Below are 26,501 nucleotides of genomic sequence, written 5' to 3'. Positions count from 1 at the left end.
GGTCTGAGAAAGTCTCGATCAGGTTGATAGGAGTTCCTGAACAAAGATTGCCATGTTGGGCAGTAACGGACTGGCTCTCATATCTCCTGCCACTCTCAGTCATTGGCTGGGGGCAACCCAAGAGAAGGGCGCTTGCGGCCTGACTGCCATGGTGGATCCAAAGGAGCAATAGCTGAAGAACATCATCAACTATGCTCCTCGCAACAGTTTCTCTCAAGGCAGGTCTGAGCGATACACCTCCATGACCATCACAGTGTTGTATCCTAAAGACTAAATAATAAATGTAACCACCACCAACGTACGGAAAAGGAAGAAATAAAGAGAAATTGGCATATACAAATGCATAACCAAGCAAACATGCAACTCTAGGCAGCTACAATAGTTCTCAAGTCTGCAACTGATCCTGAGGCCACGGTTGGTATTGGAAAATTCCTTCTTCCAACTTGAATGAAGCTCAGTTGATTGTGGTTCTTTACTTGATGGGGTGACCCCAAATTCCATTTCTGAGCTCTTGGTGGTTTTGTCTGTATTGGGTTGCCATGATTTTCCATTAATCTCTCCCTTTTGATAATGAAATACAAAGAGCATCCCCAGAGGATTTCATGGATTCCAGCCATATTCCTCCTTGTCCCCATTGTGTGCAGCAACATTCTATTCTCTTGATAATCAGGGTCAATCATCTCAGTGAGCACAGTTACCTCCTTCTTTGCCCCCTGGTTCAATGGCATGATGAGACCCAAATGGCCAAGCAGCTGTCTCAACTCTCAGGTCAACAGAGCCATTGTGTCCCCTGGGAGAAGCATTTCTTCCTCGGGAACTAAGATTTTTAAACCTTCAGAGCTCACAGTTGTGGTGATAAGAAGCAAAATATTTTTTGAATGGATCATTCAGTGAATAGTAAATAGAACCAGCCCCATTTCTATCCCTTGATTTACAAACCCATGTTTTCTGGCCATAGGAGAATCAGCACCATATACTGAACAGTAGTTCTCAATATATACCACACTTTGTAAAAGAGCACTTCAACCTCACGGGTTATTAGATGTCAAGAGGCTCAGTTACAGAACCTTCAGTAGACCATCACACTGTTCGTCCAGGCAAACTGCTTCCGGGTGGTGAGAGGCATAATAAGATCAGTGAACCCCATGAGCATCAGCACATTGCCTCATCTCTGTTGCGTTATAACCAATTGGTCAGAGGTAGTGCCAAATGGAAAATCATCATGATCAATAACTAGGCATCTAGTAAGTTATGTGTGGTGGGGTGGCAGAAGCATTGTGGGCAAGGCAGGCACATCTATATACAGAATAATTGTCTATTACTATGAAGAAAAATTGCCACCTACTCCATAAAGGAAGGAGTCAAGTGTAATCAACCTTCTACCAGATGGGTTATGTGTCACATCATCCTCAGCCTGCAGATGACAGCCACAACAGGATTTTTCTAGGATACTGACGCTCCCCTTGAAGATGTATTTTTCAAGGCCTAATTTAACACGGTGTCCTCAGGACTCATATAAGGGGCAGAGTTAGAGGATGGGTGAGTAGGTCACAGCAAATCTATTCTGACATTCCTAGCTAAGACGTTGGATTCCTTCTTTTATATTCTACAAAGGAATTACATTTAATACAGGCCACTTTTTTGTCCAAGGTTCTAGTCTTTCGATCAAACAAACAGAGCCACTTCCAGCTGCTTCAGCTAACCTACTGAATATAGAATTTCTCTTAAGTGCACCTAGATGGATAAATTTGGGCCAATCGCATTTTACTTTATTCTTTGCCTAACTCCCTTAGAATCTGTCCTCATACTTAATCCTCGAGTTTCTACAAATATACATTAATAGAATTTTACAGCCCTTTTACTGTGTATCTGTCTTCTCCTGGGGTCGGATTTGAACTGACGCCCTATGAGGTCTGTTGGAATGACTCTACTTATGGTTCTGACTGCCATGAGAGGTGGTAGGAGCGGGTCGAGGGGAGAATCAGCATCCCCTGGGAAAGTACTTATTTCAACTAAGGCATTACAAAGTCTTCAAGCCAGAGGGTTAGCCTTCGCTTGAAGGGGCGGAGGGGCTGCTTCTGGCAAGAAGGGAAGCTCAGCGGGCTTTGAGGTTTTAAAGTACACTGATTCATCTTAATCCACCCAAGTATCCCATTTTAATTATTGGGGTCACCTTTTTCCCCAATTAATCATCTTTCATGTAAGCAGCTGAAGAGGTTGTGAATTTAAGTTATGTTGTCATTCTTCTACCTGTAGGACAACTCCGGGTCTGATTTTTAATACAATTGGTAAGAGATTCTTTTAGGGCAATTATAGAAGCTCCTCTGGCTCTTGGATTATGTCTTTGAGTTGAAGATGTAAGGCCCCAAGATCGTCTGTCTCGTTCTTTTGTTTTCTGCAAACTTTCCATTGCATTCAGTAACCATAGCCCTTGTACTTGGCTCTCCCACTAGAGCATTCTATTGCAAACGCCACTTGATCTCTTTTATTAGGTAACTGATTCTAGGAACGACAGATAAGAACTTGAGAAACTGTTTTGTCGTTGCATACCATGGACTCCCAGAACCCCATTTTCCACTAGCGACCAGGTCATCATTGCCTTCAAATCAAACCAGGCCTGACAACAAATCTTAGATTTCCACCTTTGCAGTTGTATCTCCTGGAACTGCTTTCAGTTCCAAATATGGTATCGGTCGGGATTCTACCAGGAAAATAGAACATACGCGATGTATTCCAAGCTGAAAGGGTTTTAGTATGTAGAGATGGATGCTTACAGAACCATTAAAAGGGTTTGAGTGCAAAGGTCAAGAAAAACAGCCTCCTTCTTCCAGGAGTGTGGTAAACTTCCCAACTCACAGGAACTCCTCGCTAATGATCTTATTCTCTTCAGCTTTGGAGTGACAATTTGCAGCAAGATATTCAAAGTTAACGGCAAAATCTCATAAGCGTTGTCTGCTAAAACCTGCATGCCTGCACACTGCAGCTGTGGGAAAATAACCGTTTCTCCATGTCCTCTGCCTCCTAAAACTTGCCTGAGAATCTAAGTTTGAAGCCTGCCTGGGATTCTGAGAAAAGTGGCCAGCTGTCAGCATCTACAATTCTTAGGAGAGTTTGGAAAGGCAGAGATGGTGCTGAACGTCAACGTACAATATCTGGCATATTGATCTAATAAATATGAAACAAGAGGAGTAAATCCCTTGAATAGTTGCGATGAGGGTTAAATGAGATAATGCTTGCCGAGTCCTGAGCCCAGCATATTATACAAGTGTAGTGTAAGTGCCTGATGTTAAGTTTTTGACTGCTGGGGCATCCACTTCAAAAGACACTCATCCTAAAGAAACACACTGCCAGCTATATGACACAGCTACTAGCAAAACAGCCAGAGAAGGAATTAGGCTGTCCCCACCCATGAAGGTCCCTCTTTCAGAAAGCCCTGGGTAACCTAGACAACTGCTTGAGTGACCCCGCTTCTCCATTCCTGAGCCCTAATTCCTGCTCTTATACTTTAAATTGACCAATAAAGAGTGAACTCATGAAACCCTAGACACTCCACCCTCAATGTTAATAAAGGCAGAGCCCCAGGTCCATGCTTTCTCTCTCTCTCTCTCCCCCCCTGCAATCTCACTGTGTGGCCCTTGGGCATGTTGTGTACCCTCCAGGCCTATGAGGAATAAATCTTGTTCCTCAGAGTTCCCTGATGGTTTTTACTGAAGTGCATCCTGCAATCTTAAGAACCACAAGGGCTGGTCCAGCCACGGCATTGGGGGAACTGTCTGTGGGGGCTCACTGCAAGCAATGTGGCCCAGGCGAGTGCCTCATTCTCAGCCTACAGCATCACTCTCAATAGGCTGGGACCAACACAACACCATGATGAGGCTTAATGGGTAGCTTGGCATCTTTATCAGCCCTAAAATAAGAATGGCTCATAGCTTTCAATTCTATTATCTAGGAGAGAGCACTAGATGATTCTGCGTGAGTATTTTCCATTTGTTCCCATTTCACCTCTGCGGATCCATTGGCTGTCCTTCCCTGGGTCCTGGTAGGCTGGCCCCTAAGGATTAGTCACCTGGGATCCTAAATGTTGCTTGGCTTGCCCTCAGCAATGGGAGGTATTGACAGAAGGTACAAGGCAAGAAGTAAGAGGATTTGGGGTATTTGCTCTCTGTGCCTTCCTGTTGAGGCCGTTGTGCTCCCAGTGGCAGGGTCCCTCCCTGACCCAGTTCCTCCTCGGTATCCCTCCCCCACACTTGGACTTCAGTAACTATGGAATTTATCTCCTTGCCCTGTGGCTGACTGCTGCTGCTCGTCTCTGGAAAGCCTCATTCCTCTTTGTTGGGCCCCTTGACGATGCCCACAACGCCTAGGCCCTTCATGAAGAACCTTCATTCTAACTTTCTGGGTGGAATTCTGTCTCCTTCTGCGATCCTCCCTAACTGAGACACTCAGATCACCTTCCTCAATCCCCAGGCCTGTTGTTTCAGAGCCAATTCTGCCTCGGAGGGCCGGATGGAAATTCAGAAAGCTGTGATAGGGCTCGGCAGAGGGTCAGCAGTGAAATAATGCTGAACACTAAGAGTGGATCCATCCTTCTGGGCAGACGTGAGAACTTCATCTCTAAAAGAGACCAATGGACCGTCGACAAACAGGCAGTTCCCTTATGGAAGGACAAGTCCAAGACCCCAACTTGCACCCCTGTCCAAAATGGAACCAGTGAAACTGGGGTCACGTCTCTGTAGCCCTGTGCTCAAATGCTCCATGCAGCCTGTAACAAGAAAGAATTAGGGCACAGCTGAAATCCAAAAGGGAAAGGGAACGGGCTAAAATCCACAGGGAGCAATGTCTATTTCTTAATCTGTCTCCCGCCCCAAATAGCTCTGCTCTCCTCCCCCAACTGGTGTTTACGTGTCTGTTTCTTTCCCTGGTAGCAGATGCCACCAGGCCTTAAACTAGGTCACAGAGGGTGGCGATGAGCCGACACGGGCCCTCAGGCCACCTCCTCCCCTGACCTCACTCCCCAGGCTCCTGGGCCTCGGGTGGCAGAGCCCAGGCCCCAAATAGCCCCCTGCTCTCCAGGAGGTCCTGAGAGGGTCCCTGCTCCCTAGAACCACAAGGAGTGAGTGGGGGCTCCTCTGTCCAGCCTGTGAGTGGGCAGGGGGCCTGTTCCTGAGCTGGCAGCAGAGGGGACAGCTCTGGGAGGTGCTGCATCCCTGCCTGCCCCATCCTGCCCATTCGTCCCCTCCCATCACAGCCCTGCTAGAGTGCTCTCAGGGATACTCATTCTTCCCAGGGCAGCCAGGGAGCCACATGTCCTGCTGTTTCCCCTGGGAGAGCACTGGGGCCAGTTTCACAGCCCACAGGGCCCAAACCAGGGCTCCTAACACGCACCAGGTGGTGTCAGGGGTAGAGCATAAATTGCAGGGTCAAAAACCTGATTTCAATCCCAGCCTCCTGAGCTAAATCACAGGGAGGTGCAAGCTTGCCCAGAATCACCCAGCTGGGAAGTGGCAGAGCCCAGGCCCACAAGGACCTACTGCACGTCCCCAGCCACCCATGTCTGCTTCCCTCGCATCCCCACCTGCCTGTCCCTCCTCCTTCGGACAATCTCTGCCAGCATCGGGTCCTGACGGTAACTTTGTCTCCACAGGTTCTTTCAGAGCACGGCTATGGCCTGATCACGACCGACATCCGGGAGGGACAAACTTTCTACTACACCGAGGATTACCACCAGCAGTACCTGAGCAAGAATCCCGACGGGTACTGCGGCCTCGGGGGCACCGGAGCGTCCTGTCTGCTGGGTATTTGTTATGGACCCAAAATTCATATATTGGAGCCCTAGCCCCCAGTGGGGTGTATATGTTGATGGAGCCACTGAGAAAGAAATTAAGGTTAAATGAGGTCATCAGGGTGCCCTGATCCTACAGGATTAGAGTCCTTATGAGAAGACACCCTGGAGTTCGCCCTCCGTCCGTGAACAGCTCTGAGGCCATGCGAGGACACAGAGAGAGGCAGCTGTCTGCAAGCCAGGAAGAGGGCCCTCCCCAGGAAATGAACAGGCTGGCACCTTGATCACAGACTTCCAGCCCCCAGAGCTGTTAGAAAATAAAGTTCTGTTACGTAAGCCTTCCATTCTATGGTATTTTGCCATGGCAGCCTGAGCAGACTAAGCTGGGATTAAAACAATTTCTCCCCACGTGGTCGGCCCTTGAGGTCACAACAAAAATCCCTTCAAAAAATTGGGCAATTCTTTTGTGGTTCACGTCAGTGGCTCTTTGAAGTGCACAAAGCACAAAGGCATTTTAAAAGTCTGGTTTTTGAGATACAATTTATATTGAGTAAAATCACCTTTTTAAGGTTTACGGTTCTATGAATTCTGACAAATGCACATGGCTGTTACCACCACCACAGTTGAGACCAAGAACCTTTCCACCACCCCAGAAAGCTCCCCCGTGCCCCTTGGAGCCCATCCGCTTCCCCGAATCCTAGCCCCTGGCAACTCGGATGTATTCTCTGTGCCTCTCCTTTGGTCTCTTCCAGAATGTCATAGAAACAGCATCATACAGAATACAGCTGGTTGTGTCTGGCTTCTTCAACTTAGCACAAAGCACTTGAGATACACGTTGCTGTGTGTATCAGCAGTTTGTTCCTTTTTATTGCTGAGTGTCATTGCTTCGTCTGAATGTACCTCCGCTTGTTCATCCATTCACCCGGTAATGGTTATTACCAGTTTTTAGCAATTATGAATAAAGCCACTGCAAACACTGTGTACTGGTTTCAGAGTGGACGTATGTCTTCATGCAATGGTGTTCCGATAAAAATGTGAATCCATCTACTGACGTGCTGTGAGATCTTGAGATTCTTTGGGGTCTGAATGAAAGTAATACATATGCTGTGTTCCCCTGTTCTGAATTCGGGGGCTGGCCGTAGAAGCTATGTGATTAAGCGGGCAGGATCGTGGGTGATGTTGGAATTCTTTATCTATACCCTGTTCCACTTTATCTGAACACGTGCCCTCCAGTGCCCCAAATTTTGCAAACATTTATAGCTGCAATACAACATTTTGCTCTTCTGAGCTCAAATTCATTGTATTTTCCAAAGAACAGGGGTAAGGAAGCTTTCACTCCCATTTCAAGCCCCTTCCTGGCAAAGAAAAGCTATGAATTAGGTTGATGAATTCCAATTTTTTGCTTATGATGAATTTCCAATGCTTAACTAATGAGCTATGAGATGTATAGTAAATGCTTGGTATGTTAAAACTCTACATCCAATAACACAAGCTAACTTCTTAACACTTCCTCTGCCCTTCACTTACTCTGATGGGATATTTTCAAGAGTTTTTAAGATAAGTTTTAAAGCTTCAAAAAAGCTAGGGAAAGAAAAAGTCCCATAGTTATTTCCCCTAAAGTGGAAATCCATTATGTATAGAATTTTGGAACACATTTGCGCTGACAGCTCCTTGCCAATCTTCGGTAATAATACTTGTTTTCCACATACCTGTCACATCTATGGTAATTTCTTGTGAGAATTATTTAGTGGATGCTTCATAGGAAGACCGTTTATTCAGATTTGAGTTTTACTCAATAAATTGACCCCTGTCTACTACCTAATCTTGTACATTATTCCAACTCAATATTTTATGCTGAACCAATCAGATTTGCCAATATTAGTCTATTTTTGAGCAATTCTATATGGTTTAATTTAAAAGTTTCTACAGTTCCCATGCACCTCGGTACCTTTGCACCAGATTTCCGCCCACCTAGAATGCCGTACAGTTTCCTGGGGCTGTTGTAACAAAGCACCACAAGAGGGGTGGTTTAGAACAGAAGTTTACTGTCTGGAGTTCAGGAAGCCAGAAGTCCGAAATGGAGGTGTGGCAGGGCTGTGCTCCCTCTGAAAGAGCTGGGGAGGGATCCATTCCAGGCCACTCTCCTAGCTTCTGGGACTTCCTTGGCTTGTGGCCTCATAATTCCAATCTTCACACATTGTTCTCTCTGTGTGGGAGTGTGTGTGTATCCAAATTTTCCCTTCTTATAAGGACACCAGTCACACAGGACTAGGGGCCAACCCTGCTCCAGTATGACTTCATCTTAACTAATTACATCTGCAATGATCCTATTTCCAAATAAAGTCACATTCTGAGGCATTAAGGGTTAGGACTCCAACAGATGACTTTTGGGAGGACACCATTCAACCCATAACAAGTGCTTTTCTGCCCTTCCCAATGCCATTTCTCTTTGTGGATTGATTCAGCCCAGACAGAGCTTATTTCCTCTAGAGAACCTTCCCTAATGGCCTCTTTCCCCACCCACCACATACCAGCACTCCCCCTAGACTGGGGTGGGTACCCCTCCACAGCTTCCAGCAACACCTTTATCCCATTGTCTTAAGGTGATGTCTTAAGTGTCTCTCCCAGATGGGTGTGAGCTTCTAGGAGACAGAGAACAATTATAGCTCATCTTTGCATCATCCTCCAAGCCTGGCATATAGAAAATGCTTCATAAAGTCCTAGCTAACCTAGTGGATGAACAAATGAATGAGCTGCATCAATGGAAGCTCCCCTGCAGCTGATCTACGCATGGATCTGTACTTTATGATGTCTCATTCATAGAAACTGCTAGTCAATGTGCCTTCCTTTACTGGAAGACATTAGTAGAGATGCAATTAGTAGAGAATTTAAATCATGCGTTAGCTCATTAAGCCTCCCAACAATATAATGTTGTAAGTGTTATTATTATCCCCATTTTTACAGATGAGTAATATGAGAAAGTTAAGTAGCTCCCTTAAGGTCCCCCTGGTGATGTGACCTCTTTTCTGTAGGAGTCCAAGTCTGTGCTCACACCACTGTATCGCCTGACCTGTTGGGACCAGCAGCCTGAGACCCTTTCTCCTGGGGAGTGCCTTCAGCTCTTTTGTCCTGACATATTAGTAAATCTGAGATGCCCTGTCTTGCAGGAACCCAACTAGCATGGAGTCCTCCCACTCCCCTGTCTATAGCCCCCCAGTTCCACACTGACCGTCACAACCCAGAGGATCAGCTCATGGAAATCATCACATCTTGGTTCGGGGCTGCCAAGTGGTTGCCTTGTCTTGACTGTCCCAGCTCCACCCAGTGCCCTATTATGACCTCGGCGGTCAGGCTGGGCTGTGAGATAGGCACAGAGAGCAAAGCCCTGACCCGGTCCCTCTGAATTGAATATGCACCGTCTCACCTGAAGCCTCTCCACCAGCTTGAGTAAAGACCAGGGCCGATGAAAGGATGGAAGGATGGAAGAGCAGCACTCCTGCTGCCGGTTGCCCTGCTGCTGCCCTGGGCATGCAGCTGCCTGGCACGTAGGTCTCTCATGGTGTTCTTGTGTCTGTGCCTCACGAGGGTGCTTACTTGGCGGGCAGGAGAATCACCTGGGGGGCTTGTCCAAGAGGTCAGGTCCTATGATGCTGATGCCATAGTTTGGGGTGGGATCCAGGGAACTGCCTTTTAAGGCAGGGGGCCCCTGGACCAGACTTTCAGATCGTTGCTCTCACAACATCCCCAACTTTAAAGTTACATGTGGAGGAGCCTGGGGTGTGTGCATGCGTGTATGTGTGTGTGTGTGTGCATGTATGTAATATCTATGTTAAATACCAGAGTTTTCCAGAGTGACTGGCCAATGTAAGTACCCCTTTGACAGGGGTAGCCAGCTGTCAAGCTGGAGATGCCCACTAGCCACCTCCTGCAGCTTTAAGGTCATGTGTGGTCCTAAGAAGGTGTTTCCCTGCTGCTTCCTCTTTGAAAACCTTCTTAAGGATCATGTGGAACCTAACTGGTCTAATGCAAAACCACCACGCACTATGACTGTAACGAAGGCAGTGTATTAATACCTAATACGGACTCATCTCCCTGGGTCCTGAGATCTTACAGAGCCTTGTGTGTTCAGTCTATTTGTTGGTTGACAAATATCAAACCTCTACCATGTGCTGGGAGCTGTTGTAGGAGCTGGGTTTATAACAGAGAACGACATATTCATTTCCCATCTGTAAGCAGTTTTACTATCTAGTGAGGAGAGGGAAGTATCAAACACATAAATGAGTGAATAAGGAAGTTAATTTCAATTCCTGGTAAATGGTATAAGCAGACAGAATAGGCTAAGGTGATGGGAGATCTGTGAATGGCTGTTGAGGCTGTTGTAGGAGGTGGTCACGGAAAGCCTTCCTGAGATGATGAGACATGGGCTGAGACCCATGTGGTGAGAAGGAGACGTATTTGAAAGCAGAAGTGACAGTAAGTGGAAAGGCCCCAAGCAGTGAATGAGCTCAGTGTGTTTCAGAGGCAGACAGGCCAGTGCAACTGGGGCAGAGTACCTGGGAAGGGGCATCCAAGAAAGATGGGCTCAGAGAGGTCAGTGGGCCCAGACCATGCTGAGCCTCATAAAGGCACAGTAAGGACTCTGGATTTTATTCTGGTTACAATGGGAAGCCGTCAGAGAGTCTAAATGGGAGAGTGTGAATTGAGAGGTGCTTGAGAAAGATGCTCTGGCTGCTACACAGGCTGGGCTGGGCAGGAGCAAGAGTGGAAGCAGGGAGATGAGTCAGTGGGCATGAGAGGATGGTGGCCTAGATGCATTTACAGTGGAGATGGAGAGAAGTGGTTGGTTTCTGGAAATCGTTTGGGAGTGCTGACTGACCCGGCTGATGCATTGGAAGTGGGGAGTGAGAGCAAGAGGAGTAGTCAAGGATATCTCCTAGATGTTTTCCTTGTCTAAGCAAACGGATGGATGTGGGGACCGTTTACTGAACTTGGAAGGCGTGTAAGAAAGAAGATTTGGAGTGGGGTCAGGTAAGTCAATAGACCAGTGTGGGCCACACTAAGTTTGAGTGCCACTTAGACATCTTGTGAGATACTGAGTAGGGCAGTTGGTTAAGTGAGTGGGGAGCTCAGTGGAGAGGTCTGAGGAGGATAATGGTGAGATCATCTGTATAAAGACGGTATTTGAAGCTATGGCTGGGATGAGATACTCTAGCCAAAGTACATGCAGAAAGAAGTGGTCTGAGGACTGAGCCTTAGGTTTTGGAAGAACAGGAGGACACAGCAAAAGAGCAGGGGAAGGAGTGGCCGTTGACGTAGGAAAACAACCAGCAAGTGCATTCTCCCAGGGAAATTTTGCTCAGAGATGACCCCAGATTGATCCAAGAGTCTTGGGAAAAATCAGACTTCTTTCTCCTTGGTCCAGACTAGAATGAAGCCAAATGCCATCCCTCTAAATCAATGTTACATGAAAAAATAGGCAGCAGGCCTATGTTAATATTTGTCTTTGTATTAAAGATCAATGGCTCTAAGTCACACAGCTAGCAAACAATGGAGCCAACTCAGAGCTTCTAATGCCGAATCTCACCTCCTTCCCTCTTCACCAGGTGCCCTGTCAGCGGGGACAGAGCTAAAAATCACAGTGCCTTTTCCCTACTTGAGTTCTGTCTCAACAGTCATGCTCCTCTTTCTGTCATGGTCACCAACACGTTGATAGGATCTTTTGAGGGAAAAAGAATTTCTGAGACACCCCGATAGTACAGGCAAAGAGAAGCCACTTTGGACTAAAAAGTTGAAATGAGACCTCCTCATCTTAATCTGATTGGTTACATCCTGGATCTGGCTCAGTCAGTCACTTGGGAAAAATCTAGAGTCTGAAGTGATTTCATTCCAGTGGGACTTGCAAGGAACCATCTCTGAACTCCTTCACCAGGAGTTTCGCTCTGTGGTGCTGTCAGACCCTAAAATCCATTCAGTTCTCTGTCTACAGAATATGCAAATCCTTTGGGCTCCCAGGGACTCTACTAAAATTCTCAATCACAGGTTTCCTGTTTTCCAGGTCAGCCCTAATTCTATGTAATTTTCAACAAAGTTGAACCATCAAGCATATAAAAACAGAAGAATTTTTGTACTTGCATAAGACTTTTCATGTAAATACCTTCACGTTTCAGTTTGCACGACAATTGGCAGCCTGACATCAATAGCAATACAGCATTTAAAGTGTTGTAAGTGAAATCGTATACCCCTTAAGGAAAAAATTAAGAATAAAGCTAAAATTTGCTTCAATGTTTATATATAAGAAATTAAATAAAGATAGTTGTGTTTCATAGTAATGTAATTTAAGGAAAAATATTTTCCCCTCACCATTTTGAACTGAACAGTGTTTTAGAACTGGAAAAAATCTTAAAGATGATTTTACTGAATGCCATTATTTTATGTGTGAGAAAACTGAAGACTCTACAGATAGCCTGTTCCATTATAGAAAAATTCCACCAAGTTCATTTTTATATTAAAGAATACAGATGTCCAACAGACACATGAAAAGATGCTCAACATCACTAATCATTAGGGAAATGCAAATCAAAACTACAGTGAGATATCATCTTACACGGGTCAGAACAGCTATAATTACCAAGAAGAAAAACAAATGTTGGAGAGGGTGTGGAGAAAAGGGAACCCTCATACACTGCTGGTGGGAATGCAAACTGGGGCAGCCACTATGGAAAACAGTATGGAGATTCCTCAAAAAACTAAAAATAGGACTACCACATGACCCAGCCATCCCACTACTGGGTATCTAGCCAAACAACTTGAAATCAACAATCCAAAGTAACATATGCACCCCTATGTTCATCGCAGCACTATTCACAATAGTGGAGACATGAAAACAATCCACGTGCCCATTGTATGATGATTGGATAAAGAAGATATGATATGTATATACAATAGAATACTACTCAACCAGAAAAAAAGACAAAATCATCCCAGTTGCAAGAACATGGAGGGATCTGGAGGGTACTACACTAAGTGAAATGAGCCAGACTGAGAAAGACAAACACCATATGATTTCACTCTTATGTGAAATATAAACAAACACATGGACAAAGAAAACAGTTCAGCAGTTACTGGGGGGAGGGGCGGGGGGTGGGCACAGGAGATGACCGGGAGCACTTGTGTGGTGACAGACAAGAAATATGTACAACTGAAATTTCACAGTGATGTAAACTACTAAGAACTCAATAAATTAAAAAAAAAAAAAAAGAATAAACAAGATCCTTGGGCTCCCACGGACTCTCCTAAATATCACAACCACAGGTCTCAAATTCTCCAAGTCAGTCTCAATTCTGTGTAATTTCCAACAAAGTGGAATACAACAGTGTAGCAGATTTTTTATACTTCTGTAAGATTTTTCATACCATCCAGTGATCTCCACCCACTGATACTAGATCTGAGCAAGCCTGACACTTCATCTTTAAGAAAATCCTGCAGGAGTCTGAAGGCCCATCTGAGTGTTCTTTCCTCTTATGCTCCTTATAATGTAAGGATTCCCAAGGTGCTGGCTCCTCACCTCTGAACACCCTCCACTTGTTAATGTCATTCTTACACCTTGAGGCCCCAGACTGACGACCTGCAGTCTGTGCGGTGGAGAGCGTAGCAGTCTAGTCATCTCGTCAGCATCTTGTGGTTGATATCCTCTTGAAAAACTTCCAGGCCAAGGCTCCCTTCACAATCTCAAGCTTTGGATCTATTGTTTTTCTAATGGGAGTTGCAAGACTTTCTGTGGATTCCTTGTTGATGGTTCACACCCAGGATTCAGACCTGGCCAGCTAATTTTCAATCTCAAGTCTGTCATCTATAATATTCATTCTTGCTCAGTTTTGTGTCATGCATTATGATGCACTTTTTCTTCCGAGTTTGAGATGACTTTTTACCCATTTAAATTTTAAAGGCATCTATTAGCACTCGCCTGGCTTGGTGTCCTGTGCTGCTCCAGCACCTCCGAACCCTCAGCAGAAACTGATGATAGGTTGCCATCCTTTGTTTTCCTAAGCTTAGATGTGCCTTTGGACTTGTCCTACGCAGAGGACCAGAGACAGGTCAGACTTAGCTCTCCAGGTGAAACCTTCTCCCCACCTCACCCCAGAAAGCTTCCTTCCAGGTGGACACAGAGTTCATGATCACTACTTTGGATGTAATGTCTCAACCTGCTTGACGTTCACCTTAGAGAGCAATCATCCAAACCTCTTACCATCATTTTGGCCAAAAAAGAATTGAGCAGAAGCTTTGCTGAAATATAGACCTATTGCAAGCTATGAGCAAGATGAATAGAGAGTTGGGCTTTAGAACTAGACACACTTGACTGAAAAATCCCCACGTTCCTCTTACAGGCTAAGTGACCTTGGGCAATACCATGATCTCTCAGAGATTGTTTTTTCGTCCGTAAAAGGGGGTGATAAAACCTATCTTAGAGGTTTGTTAGGATTATTAAATGTCTCACAGACACACACGACACAGAGGCTGACTCCTGGTAGGTGCTCAGTAAGTGGCAGCTATCATTATGTAGCAAAAAAGACTGCATACTGGGGCTTTTAAATTGTGAATCCAATTTAACTTGTAATCACCAGTAATTTTCTTTAAACTTCCACAAACTATTATTTTAATTAAGTATTTTTAACATTTCCCAGAGATTCAACATTATTGCATTTTAGTTCCAAGATTCCTTTTTGGGCCCTGAAAATTCAACACTTCCATCTGAGATTGGGCTGCAGGTTCCTTGCAATGTGTGGTGTTCCACTGGGAATACCAAATCATGTCCCCCTTCATGGGAATAGGTACTCCTGGGCACCAGCTACTTATTCTCTCTTTGTATCTTCAAAGGAGACAACACTTCCATGGGTGATTTACTCTCCCTTCCCCTCCCCCAGGCTCCCTGATTTAGGAACTCAAAGCGCAGTTGCCTCCATGAGTATGGGGTGAAATAGTATCTGAACTGAGGTCCCTCAATTTCTAATCAGCTGTACAGGTTATTGATAGGTCAAGATTTTAGGGATGTTAAGATCTTTATTGCCCATCTCACCCACCCGTCCATACATCCATCCATTTATTCGATCAGTAGTATTGGGTTTCTACCACATGCCAGTCTCTAAGGTGGGCAATGGGGATGTAAAAATTAGCCAGACATGGTTCCCGCCCTCATAGAGATTACAATTTAATGGATGAAATAGACTCTAAACTAACAGTTTCACAAATATTTAATCACTGTTAGTGTTCTGAGGGGAGGAAATGGTGTTGAACGAGAAAGTAAACCGTAGCTTATGTAATCTTGAAAGGCAAGGAAGATTTCTAAAGGGACTTCATAATTGAGCTAAGATGTGAAGGATACACAGCAATTAAACAGACAAAGAAGAGCAAGATGGATGAGGGAGGAGCCTGTCTTTCTGGCAGAGACATGGGGAAGAGCCCTAAGACAGGGAGGAGCAGGGCACTTCTGGGGGCTGAAAGGACCAGGACAGTTGGAGGAGAGAAACCCAAAGGCAGAGATAAGCAGCAGCAGTGATGGCAATGTGCACTGGTGGTGGTAAAATGTGACAGCGAGGAGTGGTGTGATGATGGTGACAAGTGGTGGGGACACGTGGTGGTGGAATGTGTGGTGTGGAGATGATTTGAATAAATACACCTTTCATATTATACTTTGTGAAAAATTTTGAATGGCACTGCCTTTTCTCCCCATATATAAGCATGGTTAACAGTTTAAAAACAATTTGCCCAGTGGTTAGGAGAACAGACTCTGGAAGCAGACTGCCTAAGTTCAAATCTTAGCTCAATCATATATTAGCTTTTGGGTCTTGACCAGATGTCCTAACCTTAAACTTATCTCTGTTGGCTCCCCTTTAAAATGGGGCAATAATAATTTCAGTTATCCATGGGGTTTGTGTTTTAGACAAAACAGAATGTTAAAAATAAAAATAGTAAGCACTCAGCATTTTAGATTTTATGATGTTTATTTTCCTCATTACTCAAATGACATTTGAAAGACATCAAAGATGTCAAAACAATCCTATCCCATAGGAAATGCCAAAATTTTTATTCCTTTGAAGGTGCAACTTGAATGATCCCTAGAATTAAAATTGGGTGTAAGATGGTGCCAGTAATCACAATAGGAAACACAGGAGGGGAATCAGATAGGAAGGAAGGGACAGATCAATCTCTCTTTGCCTGTAGAGTTTCTGGTGTCTGTGTCACCCACGTGGAGAGGCCAGTGAAAATGTGCATCCCAAGACACCACACCAAGGCCCTGATTTTCAGAGGACAATGAGGTCTAATTTCAAATAAATGAATGTTCTCATTTGGGCTTCCTCACTGGGGTGCAACAGCAAGGTCCAGCCCCAGGGCTTGTAGCGGTGCCCCCTCCCCAAGGGCCCTTAGAGGGAGACCCTTCCAAGAATCAAAGCCATAGTGAAGGCAGCAGCCATTGCTCCCCACAAGCCCATTCTCACAATTGTGGTGCCCTTGGTAGGCATAGGGGGGCATCATTCTGACTGGATGGCTCTCCCACCTGATGTTAACCTGGCTAAGGCACTGCTGTCTGTGTGCTGGGGGGCAAGGAGAAACGGGCATTACACTTAAGTTTTTTCCAAGCCAACCAACCTTGACTGTTGGGCCAGGTTTTCTCCTCTCTCTTCCTTCTTTTTGCTTTTAGTGACATGTGGCCGAAACATGTGGGACAAATCTGAGAAGTCAGAAGCTTTGGGAATCATAGGTGGGGAACCTGCAGACATTGTAGATTTCCCATGGCATGTGAGTATTCTTGACCAAGGGCGACATCTCTGTGGAGGATCGATCCTCAGTGAGTGGTGGGTTCTAACTGCGTCCCATTGCTTCATAAACAAAAATAAGTAAGTATTGCAAACAGCCTTTTTTTTTTAACCAGTGTGGTAGAATATTTTCCCCTACATGCTTGTTAATTTTTTGGAAGCTCCACCCAGGTTTGTCAGCCGTAGAACAAAATACCAGGAGGCTAAATACACGCCCGTGTGGCCAAACATCACACTGTGCAGGTGGGAGAGACACTGCTCTCCTCCTAAGATGTTTTACATCTGGTTATGTGGGACCCAAATGGGAGAACAAACGTTTCCTGGATTTCTCAGCGTCTTGCCAAGTGCATGTGGTCCTAGTCTAAACCTCTGGAAAGTACTTTCCTAAGCATTTGCTCTCACTCGGGAAGAGCATAGGCTGACAGTGACCACAGAGTCAGAGAATCCTAGAAGGGATTAGGACCCAAGGGCAGGGTACCAGGCCTGGCTACATGACAGGAGATCCTTAGGTGCTGTCTTAACTCGAGTCCAGAAGTCAATATTTTTGAGAAACTTCCCAGGTGTTTGTTATATAGCCAGTCCCCCTATTCTTGCAAATCAAGGTCAGGTCCCCAAGTACTTGTGCATAGCACGGCTTCCTAGACATTTGCTGATGAAATTTACAAGTGAATTTGCCCAAGTAAGGGGCCATCAGGGCAAGAGCGGGTTGGAAAAGGGCAGGACTGGAAGTCAGGTCCATCTCCTGCTGCCCAGTCAGGAATCTCTTCCCCAGCTCTATGCCAAGCTCATGGCCCCAGATGCCTCCCTCCCTGAAGCTCGCAGGATCACAGCCTCAGACTGGTGGAATTTTCTCCTAAGGCTCATCTTTTGCCCTTTCACCACTTACCTTTTTTCTCCTTCTTTTGTTTTGAAATAAGATCTACCTTGGAGGTCAAACACGGTCAAGGATTCTTTAACACCAAGAACTTGAGGAAGATGCAAGTGGACAAGCTAATTACTCACCCTTATTTTGACAGCTGGCTCTTGGATAATGACATCGCTCTCCTCTTGCTCAAATCCCCACTCAACTTGAGTGCCAGTGAAGCACCCATCTGCCTTTCAGAGGTCACTGACATACAGAGGTGGAGAAACTGCTGGGTGACTGGATGGGACATTGCTGGTGAGTTACTGTAACCCAACCCAGTGGGGGGCCAGCACCCTGGCTGATGTTTGCATGAGAAGCAAACTCTGGAGGCTCTGCTGGCCCTGGGAAGTCTGCCTGGTGGATTTGGCGACCTCAAGTTCTCATTTAGGTTTCTATGATGATCCTTCTCAGTCCATGTGGTGGCCATCCTTTGTGGGCCTTCCTGGGCTCCTGTAGCAAGTTTTATGTCCATATTGTGAAACATAAACTCTAAACAAGGCCTCAGTGATAACCCATGCAGAGGTTTTCAGAGTCTGAGGGGTGATTTGGAAGGATTTTGAGGGACTTATTGATAGGCAAAGGGGTGGCAAAATGGACTGGGTTCCAAGAAGGCCACACCAATGTCAGCCACAGCAACTCTGTCCCAATTAATGATGTCAGTTCTGATTCCCTGTGATAAAGGGCTCTGTGGCTAAAATATCTGAAAACCACAGATCTAGGCTAAGGAGAAGGGCATAAACTGAATATAAACTTGTCCTTATAGAGTCAACCAGTAATGCACCCCTGCTACTTCTCCCAGCCAACCCACAAAATGTGCCTTTTTGTCTTTCTTCTTGGTAAGTGTGTCTTGCCTCAAAACCAACAGAGCAGAAAAAAATTCCAGTTGGTTCTGTTCTTCCAATTAGGTATCTAAATGGCGGTACATTGATTCCTACATGGTCTCAAAGCTCAGAGCTGTTTTAGAATTCCTCGTTGGGAATTGCCCTTTAAAACAAAGCCACCTTCCCAACTTAGAGTTCCTTGAGCTTTGTACAGCATATAGTCCTTGAACTTCTTCTATGATCCAGGCGAGGTTCTAGGCTCAGCAACTTACAAAGAGGAAAATATCCCCACCTTCAAGGAGTGAACATTCTAGTGTTGGACTCACCTCCTCCATAGGTAATGAACCGCTCAAGGACCCTGACGTGATTCAAGCCCTTCTTTATGTGCCGTGGGCCCCAGGATAGAACCTGTCATCTTGGGTTCTCTTTACATCCTTACGGATTTAAACAAAACACCTTTTTAGGACCTTAGCTGGAGACTGGCACCTTCTTCAGGGTGAGAAGTGGTGCACTAGGCTGAGATTCCATAAAGACTCAGTCCTGGGGAGCTCTGGATTCAGAGAGGGTGGGCTCGAGAGTCTCCTGGACACCACTCTCACTTCCTCCTCACTCCATCCGAATTTAGGTTATTCTCTGGGCCATAAAGCAGTTCCCTTGTTGTTGAGGTGAAAAGATATGATGTGGGTGAATGATTGACCTCAACCTAAAGGGACCACTTTGAGTTCAGGGTCTCTCCCCATCTTCTTCTTTGGGTCAGCTCCAATGCAAGGTGTGAATGCAGAGCTGCATAAAGTCAACACTGAGCTGGTCAAATGGAACATGTGCTCTGAAGTGATGTCTATGCTCACCAAGAACATGCTGTGTGCTGGGAATCCTCAAGGTGGGAAGGACGCCTGCCAGGTAATGGAGCTTGTCCTTTGCTTGGAGAGGGGCTGCCACAGAGGGCTGGCCCACGGTTCCAGGATAATTGGCTCCCCTCTTCCTCCTCTGTATAAGTTACCTAAGGCTGCTGCAACAAATGACCACAGACAGGGTGAATTAAAACAACAGAAACATATTCTCTCACAGAGTCCAGAAGTCCAAACTCACGGCATCAGCAGGGCCATGCTCAGGCTGGAGGCTCTGGCGGGGGATCCTTCCCTACCTTTTCTGGCTTCTCATCCTTGCCGACAATCCGTGGCATCCCTTGGTTTGTGTCTGCATCACTCCAATCTCTGCCTCAGTCTTCACATGGACTTCTCCCCTGTGTGCGTGTCTCTTCTGTTTTCTTTTCTTATAAGGATTTCAGTCATTGGCTTAGGGCCCACCCTAATCCAGTAAGATTTCATCTTAATTTAACTAATTACGTTTGCAAAGACCCTATTTCCAAATGAGGTCACATTCTGAGGTTCTGGGTGGACGTGAATTTGAGAGGGCTGCTATTCAACTCAGTACAGATGCTCTGTAACCAAAGGGAGGCAGTGCAGGGTGATGGTTTGGGGTGCAGGCTCCCCTAGCCTCCCTCCCAGCTCCTCTACTTATTACCTGTGACTTCCCTCTGTGCCTGTGCCTTTTCAGGTTTCCTCATCTGTAAAACGGAAATACTAAGAGTTCCTCCCTTTTAGGTCTGCTGTGAAAATCAAGCGAATCAAACGCACAAAGGCACTTAGAACCACATGGAGGAGAGGAGGGTCAAAGTAAATCTTAGCAATATCATTTTCTCCATCACCATCTCTTACACCTGCTCAATGCTCAATAGCATACAAACTGTTTCCACAAATATTACATGAAAGGGTTATAAATTAGCCCTAGGAAGCAGGCCTATTTCAGATGGAGAAACTGAGGATCAGTGAAGCTGACAGCCTTGCAGAGGACACACCAGCAAGATAAATAACACACCAGAGTTCTAATGAAGGGAACTGACTTCTGGGGTTAGGGCCATCTTTTGAGTTCCAGGAGAAATGGGGCTCCAAATCCAGCAGCTCAGCCTGACCACGTGCAGATTCGCCTGTTCAACAAAAATTCACAAAAATGCTGGGAGCTCACTGAGTAGAGGCTTACCACGTGAGAGGGAGGTACAATTATTGTGGGAGAGGTACAATTATTCTCATCAGCGTAAAAACTGAGCCCTGAAATGCTGAAGAAAATTTTTCACATTCTCTCAGCTAGATATTCACCGGGGGCTTTAACTCCGGAAGTTTAAGTTCTTAACTGGGCTGATATTCTGCCCAACATCTTTCACGTAGATCCCCTCATCTCCAGGGAAGCGATTACAATTCTTTAAAGAAAGGTCATGGGACTTTCCAATGACTTCAAGGAATTTGGTAAAGAATAATTTTGTTCAAAGTAAGTTGATGGGCATAGCAATTTGTTCATGATAACCACAATCTGGTTGGAAAAAAAAATCAAATAAACCCATAGCCAGTTTTTTGGTTTTTTTGTTTATTTGTTTTGTATTTGGATTTTTGGCACATCTTTGAATGGTGCTTCTTTTCAACATTTTTGTATGTCACTTAATATTTTCAAAAATAAATCTTTGTAAGCTGTGAAGCAATATGTACTGCCTGACCCTATTTCTGTAAAATAATAGCGATGGATGCATATTTGCATACGCAAGGATGTAGGAAGTTATAGTTGACTAAGGAGTTGCCTCTGATGGTTGGAGTCAGAAATGTTTATTTCGTTTATTTATATGAGTACGTGGTAAAGAAGAGGCAAGTGGTACAGATGGGTGTACAGTGAGGAGGCAGTTTACCTCTAACATTTGTTCTCCGGTTCACTCCCCAGAGAAGCCATTGTTACTGTGTTACCATATCTTACCGGAAATAGTCTTTTCACACACAATCATGTGTGTTTATATATAAATTTACTTATCTATACAATTATGGGTATTCTTCATGTTCTTTTCCCATATCTGAGTTTTCTGATTTTTTTTGATGAAGATACGTTATTCTTTAACAGAATTTTAAAAATGGCCCAGGAGCTTTGGGGGCATGAAAGGCAGTATATGTTTTCCTCGATTTTTGTGTCAATGATGTCTGTTCCGCTTACTCATACTTATTTGGCAATCTTTTTCAAGATGTTTTAAAATTTGTAAGCTGTTTAAAATTTAATGTTTTAAACCACAATACAATATTTCGATATCATTTTTATATTTTTTGCATTTTGTATATGTCAGTTTGTATGCCTGCTATATTCAACCAATGACCTATGATGAGGCATAATGGATTTTTGTTTTTGTGTTTTACTTTGCTCCTGTGAACAATACAGAAAGAACAAAATGGGCTGACTGAAAGTGGATTTGAAGTAAAAAGGCCAGGGAAAGATTGGAAGAATTCTGAAAAACAACAAAAGTGCTTAGAGGCAAAATGGATTGCAAAACCATTCCATGGTGCATCAAAATGAATGCATGCAACTGGATGATGATGATAATGGTGGATATTTACTTTTTGACTAAATTGTCATTCATCACCATTGCTTTTGACCAATTGTTTGCTACCTTTTCTGACAGCCACAGAGCTGGGAGCATAGTCGTGGAGTTGGAGAGCCTTATCAAAATTAAAACAGTCCACTCATCAAAGACATCATAAGTGCTTTTTGCCTTGTGCCAGGTTCCCACACCTCAATAGGCTATAGGAGTGATTTGCTACTCTCCCTTCGACTCCCAAACAACTTTTCTTTCCTAGGGTGACAGTGGGGGGCCTCTGGTTTGCCAGAAAAAACACAACAACAGCCTATGGTACCAGCTGGGCATTGTCAGCTGGGGAGTGGGCTGTGGCCAGGAGCAACTGCCTGGAGTGTACACGAAGGTGTCTAATTATCTGTTATGGATTAACACAGAGACCTCACTGTCAGGAAAGCCCTACAGGCACGAGCCAGACTCTGGGCACAGTCTGCTTCTATCATCCTGGGCCATCTCGTTACTGTATTTTGTGGTGCTTCTATTATGCCCATGATTAAACATTGTATTGCCTCAAAACCAAGTGTCCTTCTCAGTTTGTGGAGTAAGGTCAAGGGTGGGGTACAAGTTATGAGGAAAGATTCTCATATGATTCGTTACATCAGAAATAATCATTTACCTATAGGAGTGCTTAAAACATACTTTGGACCCACTAAAAGGCCTCTGGTTCCCCTGGAATTTGGAGGCAGGTTACCAGTTGCAGCTCGAGGCATCTCCAAAGGTTTGGATGGATCACCTTCCCAGGGAGAGGGGCATGCCAGGGACCTCGGAAACAGAGAACCTACTCTTTCCTTTCTTGCAACAAGTGTCCTTCCATAGCTTCTTTCACTTTCCAAAGGGGTACACAGCTCCCAAATTTCTTTTGCTCTTGAAATAAGCATTCCAAGTCCTCTGTCTCCCTTCATTTGTAGCTCATTCCTGAGACCTATAGATTTGGTTTCCAGAAAGATCTTTGTTCTTCACCCTCCTTTGCTTCCATAGCTATCGCATAGTCCAGAGCCCCCATAAATTCTGCTTTTGGCTCTCCAAGATCAGGAGTAACAATGCTAAGATTCAGGATCAGGAAATCATTGAAGTATAAATGTCCTAGAGATGAGGTGGGAAAGAAACACACAGCTAATGGGTTGTATTAACGAAGGGACTTTTGCTTGCAAGCATCAGAAACTCAACCTGAAGCAAAAATGGAAATGAGAAGTATACTGGGGTAGCACAGAATCAAAGGAAGAACATTACTGGCCTTGGGAGGGTGTTCCAGCAAACAGCTGTGTGAGGGTTTAACTTAGTCCCAGGGTGCGTTTCGGGCTATCTGGAACAGTGGGTGGACTCTCCATCCTTCACCCAATCACCCATGAGCATGATTTTTTTCAACCAGGCAAGACATAATGAGTGGCATTCTTTTCTGAGGGAACTCAGCACATTTTTGAAGAGAGAGGGAAAAGCAGTAGAGTATTCAAAAAGATGTGTGTTTTTATGAGTTTGCCGTAAGTGGAGTTCCTTGAGCTATGAACAACAACAAGAAAGTGAAACAAAAAGGAGAAACCACCAACTTCCCTGCAGATGCATCCTGAGAGGGAAAAAAGAGAGGATGAAAAGACAGTTTCTCTACACCTGCCTTCATCGGCTTCATCAGAAGAGGACAGCTGGGTACCATCCGACTCTAGAGAGAGGGGAGGCAAAGAAACATATAGGTGGGTGAGGGCAGGAAAAATCAGTATGTAGTTAAGTTTTGCCAAAGCTGCAGTTACCGCAAGAATTCTAGCTGTTGCTAAGCAGAGAAATATGGCTGCAAGCAGATGGGTTAGTGTCCCCGAAAAAGGTAGGTTTAAAAAGAAATTCCTCTTTTCCGTGTAAGAGGAGGCAGTGGGAGGAACCTGGCCTTCAAGTTCAGAGGGCAGAGGCTGGAAGAGACTGAGAGAAGTCACAGTCTTGTGTCTTGTGCCCTCTGCTCAGGGCAGCAGGCTGACAGAGAAGCCCCACCAGCCGGGCCACTCGGCCAGGCTCCTGTGAAAGGGCGTGTGTGCACGCAAAAGGGAGCTCTGCCTCCCGCACAAGCACGTTCTCAAACTTGCAGCTTTTTGCCAATCCTGTAAGGAAGAAGTGGGAGCTAAAAGTAGAGTTTTTTGCTGTCAAATTAAGGCACAATTTACCCAGAGAGACATGCCCTGATCTTAAGTATAACGTTTGATGAGTTTTTAAAAATGCTTATAGCCATGTAACCTACACCCCTATCAAGACATAGAACATTTCCATCACCTAGAAAGACCTCGAAAGTCCTTTCCCTCCCAATTCCAGCTTGCTCCCACCTTCCTTCCCTTCTGCCAGGGTCAAACACTATTCTGGTTTCTTCCACGGAGCATTAGTTTTGCCTGTTATAGACTTTTTTTTGAAGGTTTTTTTTAAGATTAGCCCTGCGCTAACATCTGTTGCCAATCTTCTTCTTCTTCTTCTCTCCAAAGCCCCCCAGTACATAGTTATATATTCTAGTTGTGAATGTTTCTGGTTGTGCTATGTGGGACGCCACTTGAGTGTGGCTTGATGAGTGGTGCTAGGTCTGTGCCCAGGATATGAACTGTCGAAACCCTGGGCCACCAAAGCAGAGTGCATGAACTTAACCACTCAGCCACGGGGCCGGCCCTAGAACTTTTTATCAATGGAATAACATAGTATGGACTTTTTTGTGTCTGTTTTGGGCTTAATATGATATTTTCAGGGTTCATCTATGTTGTTGCATGTGTTAGTAGCTCCTTGTTACTGCCGGGTATTATTCCATACCACAATTATCTTATCCTTTCTCATCTTGATGGGCACCTGAACTTTCTCCAGCTTGGGCCTATTATAAAAATAATAAAACTACTACGAAGGGTCTCATAACAAATCCTTTGTGTATACGTTTTCATTTCTCTTGGGTAAACACCTAGAAGTAAAATTTCCGGGTCTAGAAGAGGTGTATGTTTAACTTTAAGAGAAACTGCCAGATATCCATAGTAGTTACGACATTTCACACCACTCACCCCACAACCCCAGGAACAGGTGAGAGTTCTAGTTGCTCCACCAACATTTGGCATCATCAGTCTTTTTAACTTCTCCATTCTATGGGTATGAAGTGGCATCTTGTTATTCTTTTAATTTGCATTTCCCTCCAAATGTTGTTGAGCACATTTTCATACACTTGCTGATCATTTGTTTACCTCTCTTGGTGAAATGCCTGTTAAAGTCTTTTGCCCATTTTTAATTTGGATTTTTTTATTATTAAATTATAGGAATTGCTTATATATACCATACATTTATATATGGTAAGTACTTTCTCCCAGTCTGTGTTTTACCTATTTATTTTCCTTTTGTTCTTTTTTATTTTTTTTCTTGGTGAGGAAGATTGACTCTGAGCTAACATCTGTTGCCAATCTTCCTCTTTTTGCTTGAGGAAGATTGTCCCTGAGGTAACATCTGTGCCAATCTTCCTCCACTTTATATGTGGGATGCCACCACAGCACAGCCTGATGAAAGGTGTGCAGGTCTACACCTGGGATCCAAACCCATGAACCCCGGGCCACTGAATCAGAGCACATGAACTCAACCACTATGTCATAAGGTTGGTCCCCTTATTTATTTTCTTAATGGTGTCTTTTAACAAGCAGAAGATTTCAATCTTTATTACATCCATTTAATCAATTTTTTCTTTCAGGGTTAGTACATGCTGAGTCCTATCTAAGAAATTTTCTCCTGTTCTAATATTGAGAACACATTTTACTGTTTTATTCTAGAAGCTTTACCATCATTTAGCTTTAACATTTAGATCTGTAATTCATCTTGAAACAATTGCCATGTGTGATGTGATATGGGTCGATTCACTTCTTCCATATGCACAGCCAAGTGAGTTGAAAAGACCTTCTTTTCCCCACTGGCTTGCTTTGGTGTCTTGGTCTAAATCAGCTGACCATAAAAACACGTGTGGGTCTATTTCTGGAGTTACGTGTTTTTCTTTTGCTGTCCTGGGTAGTCTACGATCGGATTTCTGATTTGGCTTTTGTTTGATATCTGACCTGAATGGCTTTGTTTCCACTTGAAAATGGGATACAGGGAGTTTGTGGCATCCAGTAATTTAATTATCACCTATGGGACCTTAGAATAAAGTGGCTATTGAAGGCAAGCTTTTAGCAGACCAAATGGTTGTTGCAATTGACAATTATAATGGGAAGGCTAACTGCTTAGAAAAGAACTTAAATAAGAAAACCTAGTAGGCTCAGGGTCTTATATTTTTGACTTAAGTCACTGTCAAAGAACCAGACACCTTCTATACCTGCTATACAAAGAATATCTTCTCTCGTGTAGCTGCAGAGCCAATGGAGCCAAAAATTGGCCCCAAATCTAACCATATACTGATTGCATAAATACAATATAAAATGAATTCACAGCCTCTATAGGTCTCTCATATGAAAGGTATGATTGCAGAAAGAGTGGAAACCTGAAAATCAAAATGGGAATATTTGGGTGGATTTACATGTATCTGTTTTTAAATGTAAGTATTATTATTATTCAGGTAGGGTGAAGCCAACAGATGCTGAGGTTGAAATGGGCTCCATTGATTAATATAGGGATGACCCTGGAAAATGAAAAATGAAAATCACCCTGGAAAGTCAAAGGCCAGAAAGTGGCCTTTGACTGTTAGAAATGTGGTGGGCACAGTGACCATAATAAGCAACAGGACTGGCAAATCATTGCAGTGGTTTGAACAGCAGGGATCTTT

At 44.5% G+C, this 26,501-nt stretch overlaps 2 protein-coding genes and 1 long non-coding RNA gene across 9 annotated transcripts in view; 2 read left to right on the top strand and 1 right to left on the bottom strand.

Annotated features, from left to right (window-relative positions):
• Window positions 1-6,126, top strand: part of PRSS51 (serine protease 51) — a 30,499-nt gene extending 24,373 nt beyond the window's left edge. The window contains exon 5 of the mRNA XM_070607556.1: window positions 5,645-6,126. Within this exon, the coding sequence (XP_070463657.1) occupies window positions 5,645-5,836 (192 nt within the window). The 3' untranslated portion in view covers window positions 5,837-6,126. The remainder of the gene's footprint in view (window positions 1-5,644) is intronic.
• On the bottom strand, window positions 2,732-9,094 carry LOC139081507 (uncharacterized). The gene is made up of 2 exons (XR_011536653.1): window positions 9,012-9,094; window positions 2,732-4,762 (listed from the first exon to the last, which is right to left on the bottom strand). It is a non-coding gene; the product is annotated as an uncharacterized lncRNA (long non-coding RNA).
• Window positions 9,095-9,131: 37 nt separating this feature from the next.
• LOC103567325 (serine protease 52-like) overlaps window positions 9,132-26,501 on the top strand; it is a 64,671-nt gene continuing 47,301 nt past the window's right edge. Inside the window, exons 1-5 of one of the 7 annotated variants that reach the window (XM_008543962.2) lie at window positions 9,132-9,327; window positions 16,479-16,674; window positions 17,610-17,752; window positions 19,076-19,218; window positions 21,984-22,276. In XM_008543962.2, the coding sequence (XP_008542184.1) occupies window positions 9,246-9,327; window positions 16,479-16,674; window positions 17,610-17,752; window positions 19,076-19,218; window positions 21,984-22,253 (834 nt within the window). In that variant the 5' untranslated portion in view covers window positions 9,132-9,245 and the 3' untranslated portion in view covers window positions 22,254-22,276. Of the gene's footprint in view, window positions 9,328-16,478; window positions 16,675-17,510; window positions 17,753-19,075; window positions 19,741-21,567; window positions 22,277-26,501 lie in introns of those variants that run through there. The other 6 variants (XM_070607538.1, XM_008543961.2, XM_070607533.1 and 3 more) reach the window with 6 other exon arrangements.

This window comes from Equus przewalskii, chromosome 2 (assembly GCF_037783145.1).
Source record: "Equus przewalskii isolate Varuska chromosome 2, EquPr2, whole genome shotgun sequence".
Lineage (NCBI taxonomy): Eukaryota > Metazoa > Chordata > Mammalia > Perissodactyla > Equidae > Equus > Equus przewalskii.
The sequence above is the reverse complement of the archived record's forward strand: the minus strand, read 5'-3'. Positions and strand labels throughout refer to the sequence as shown.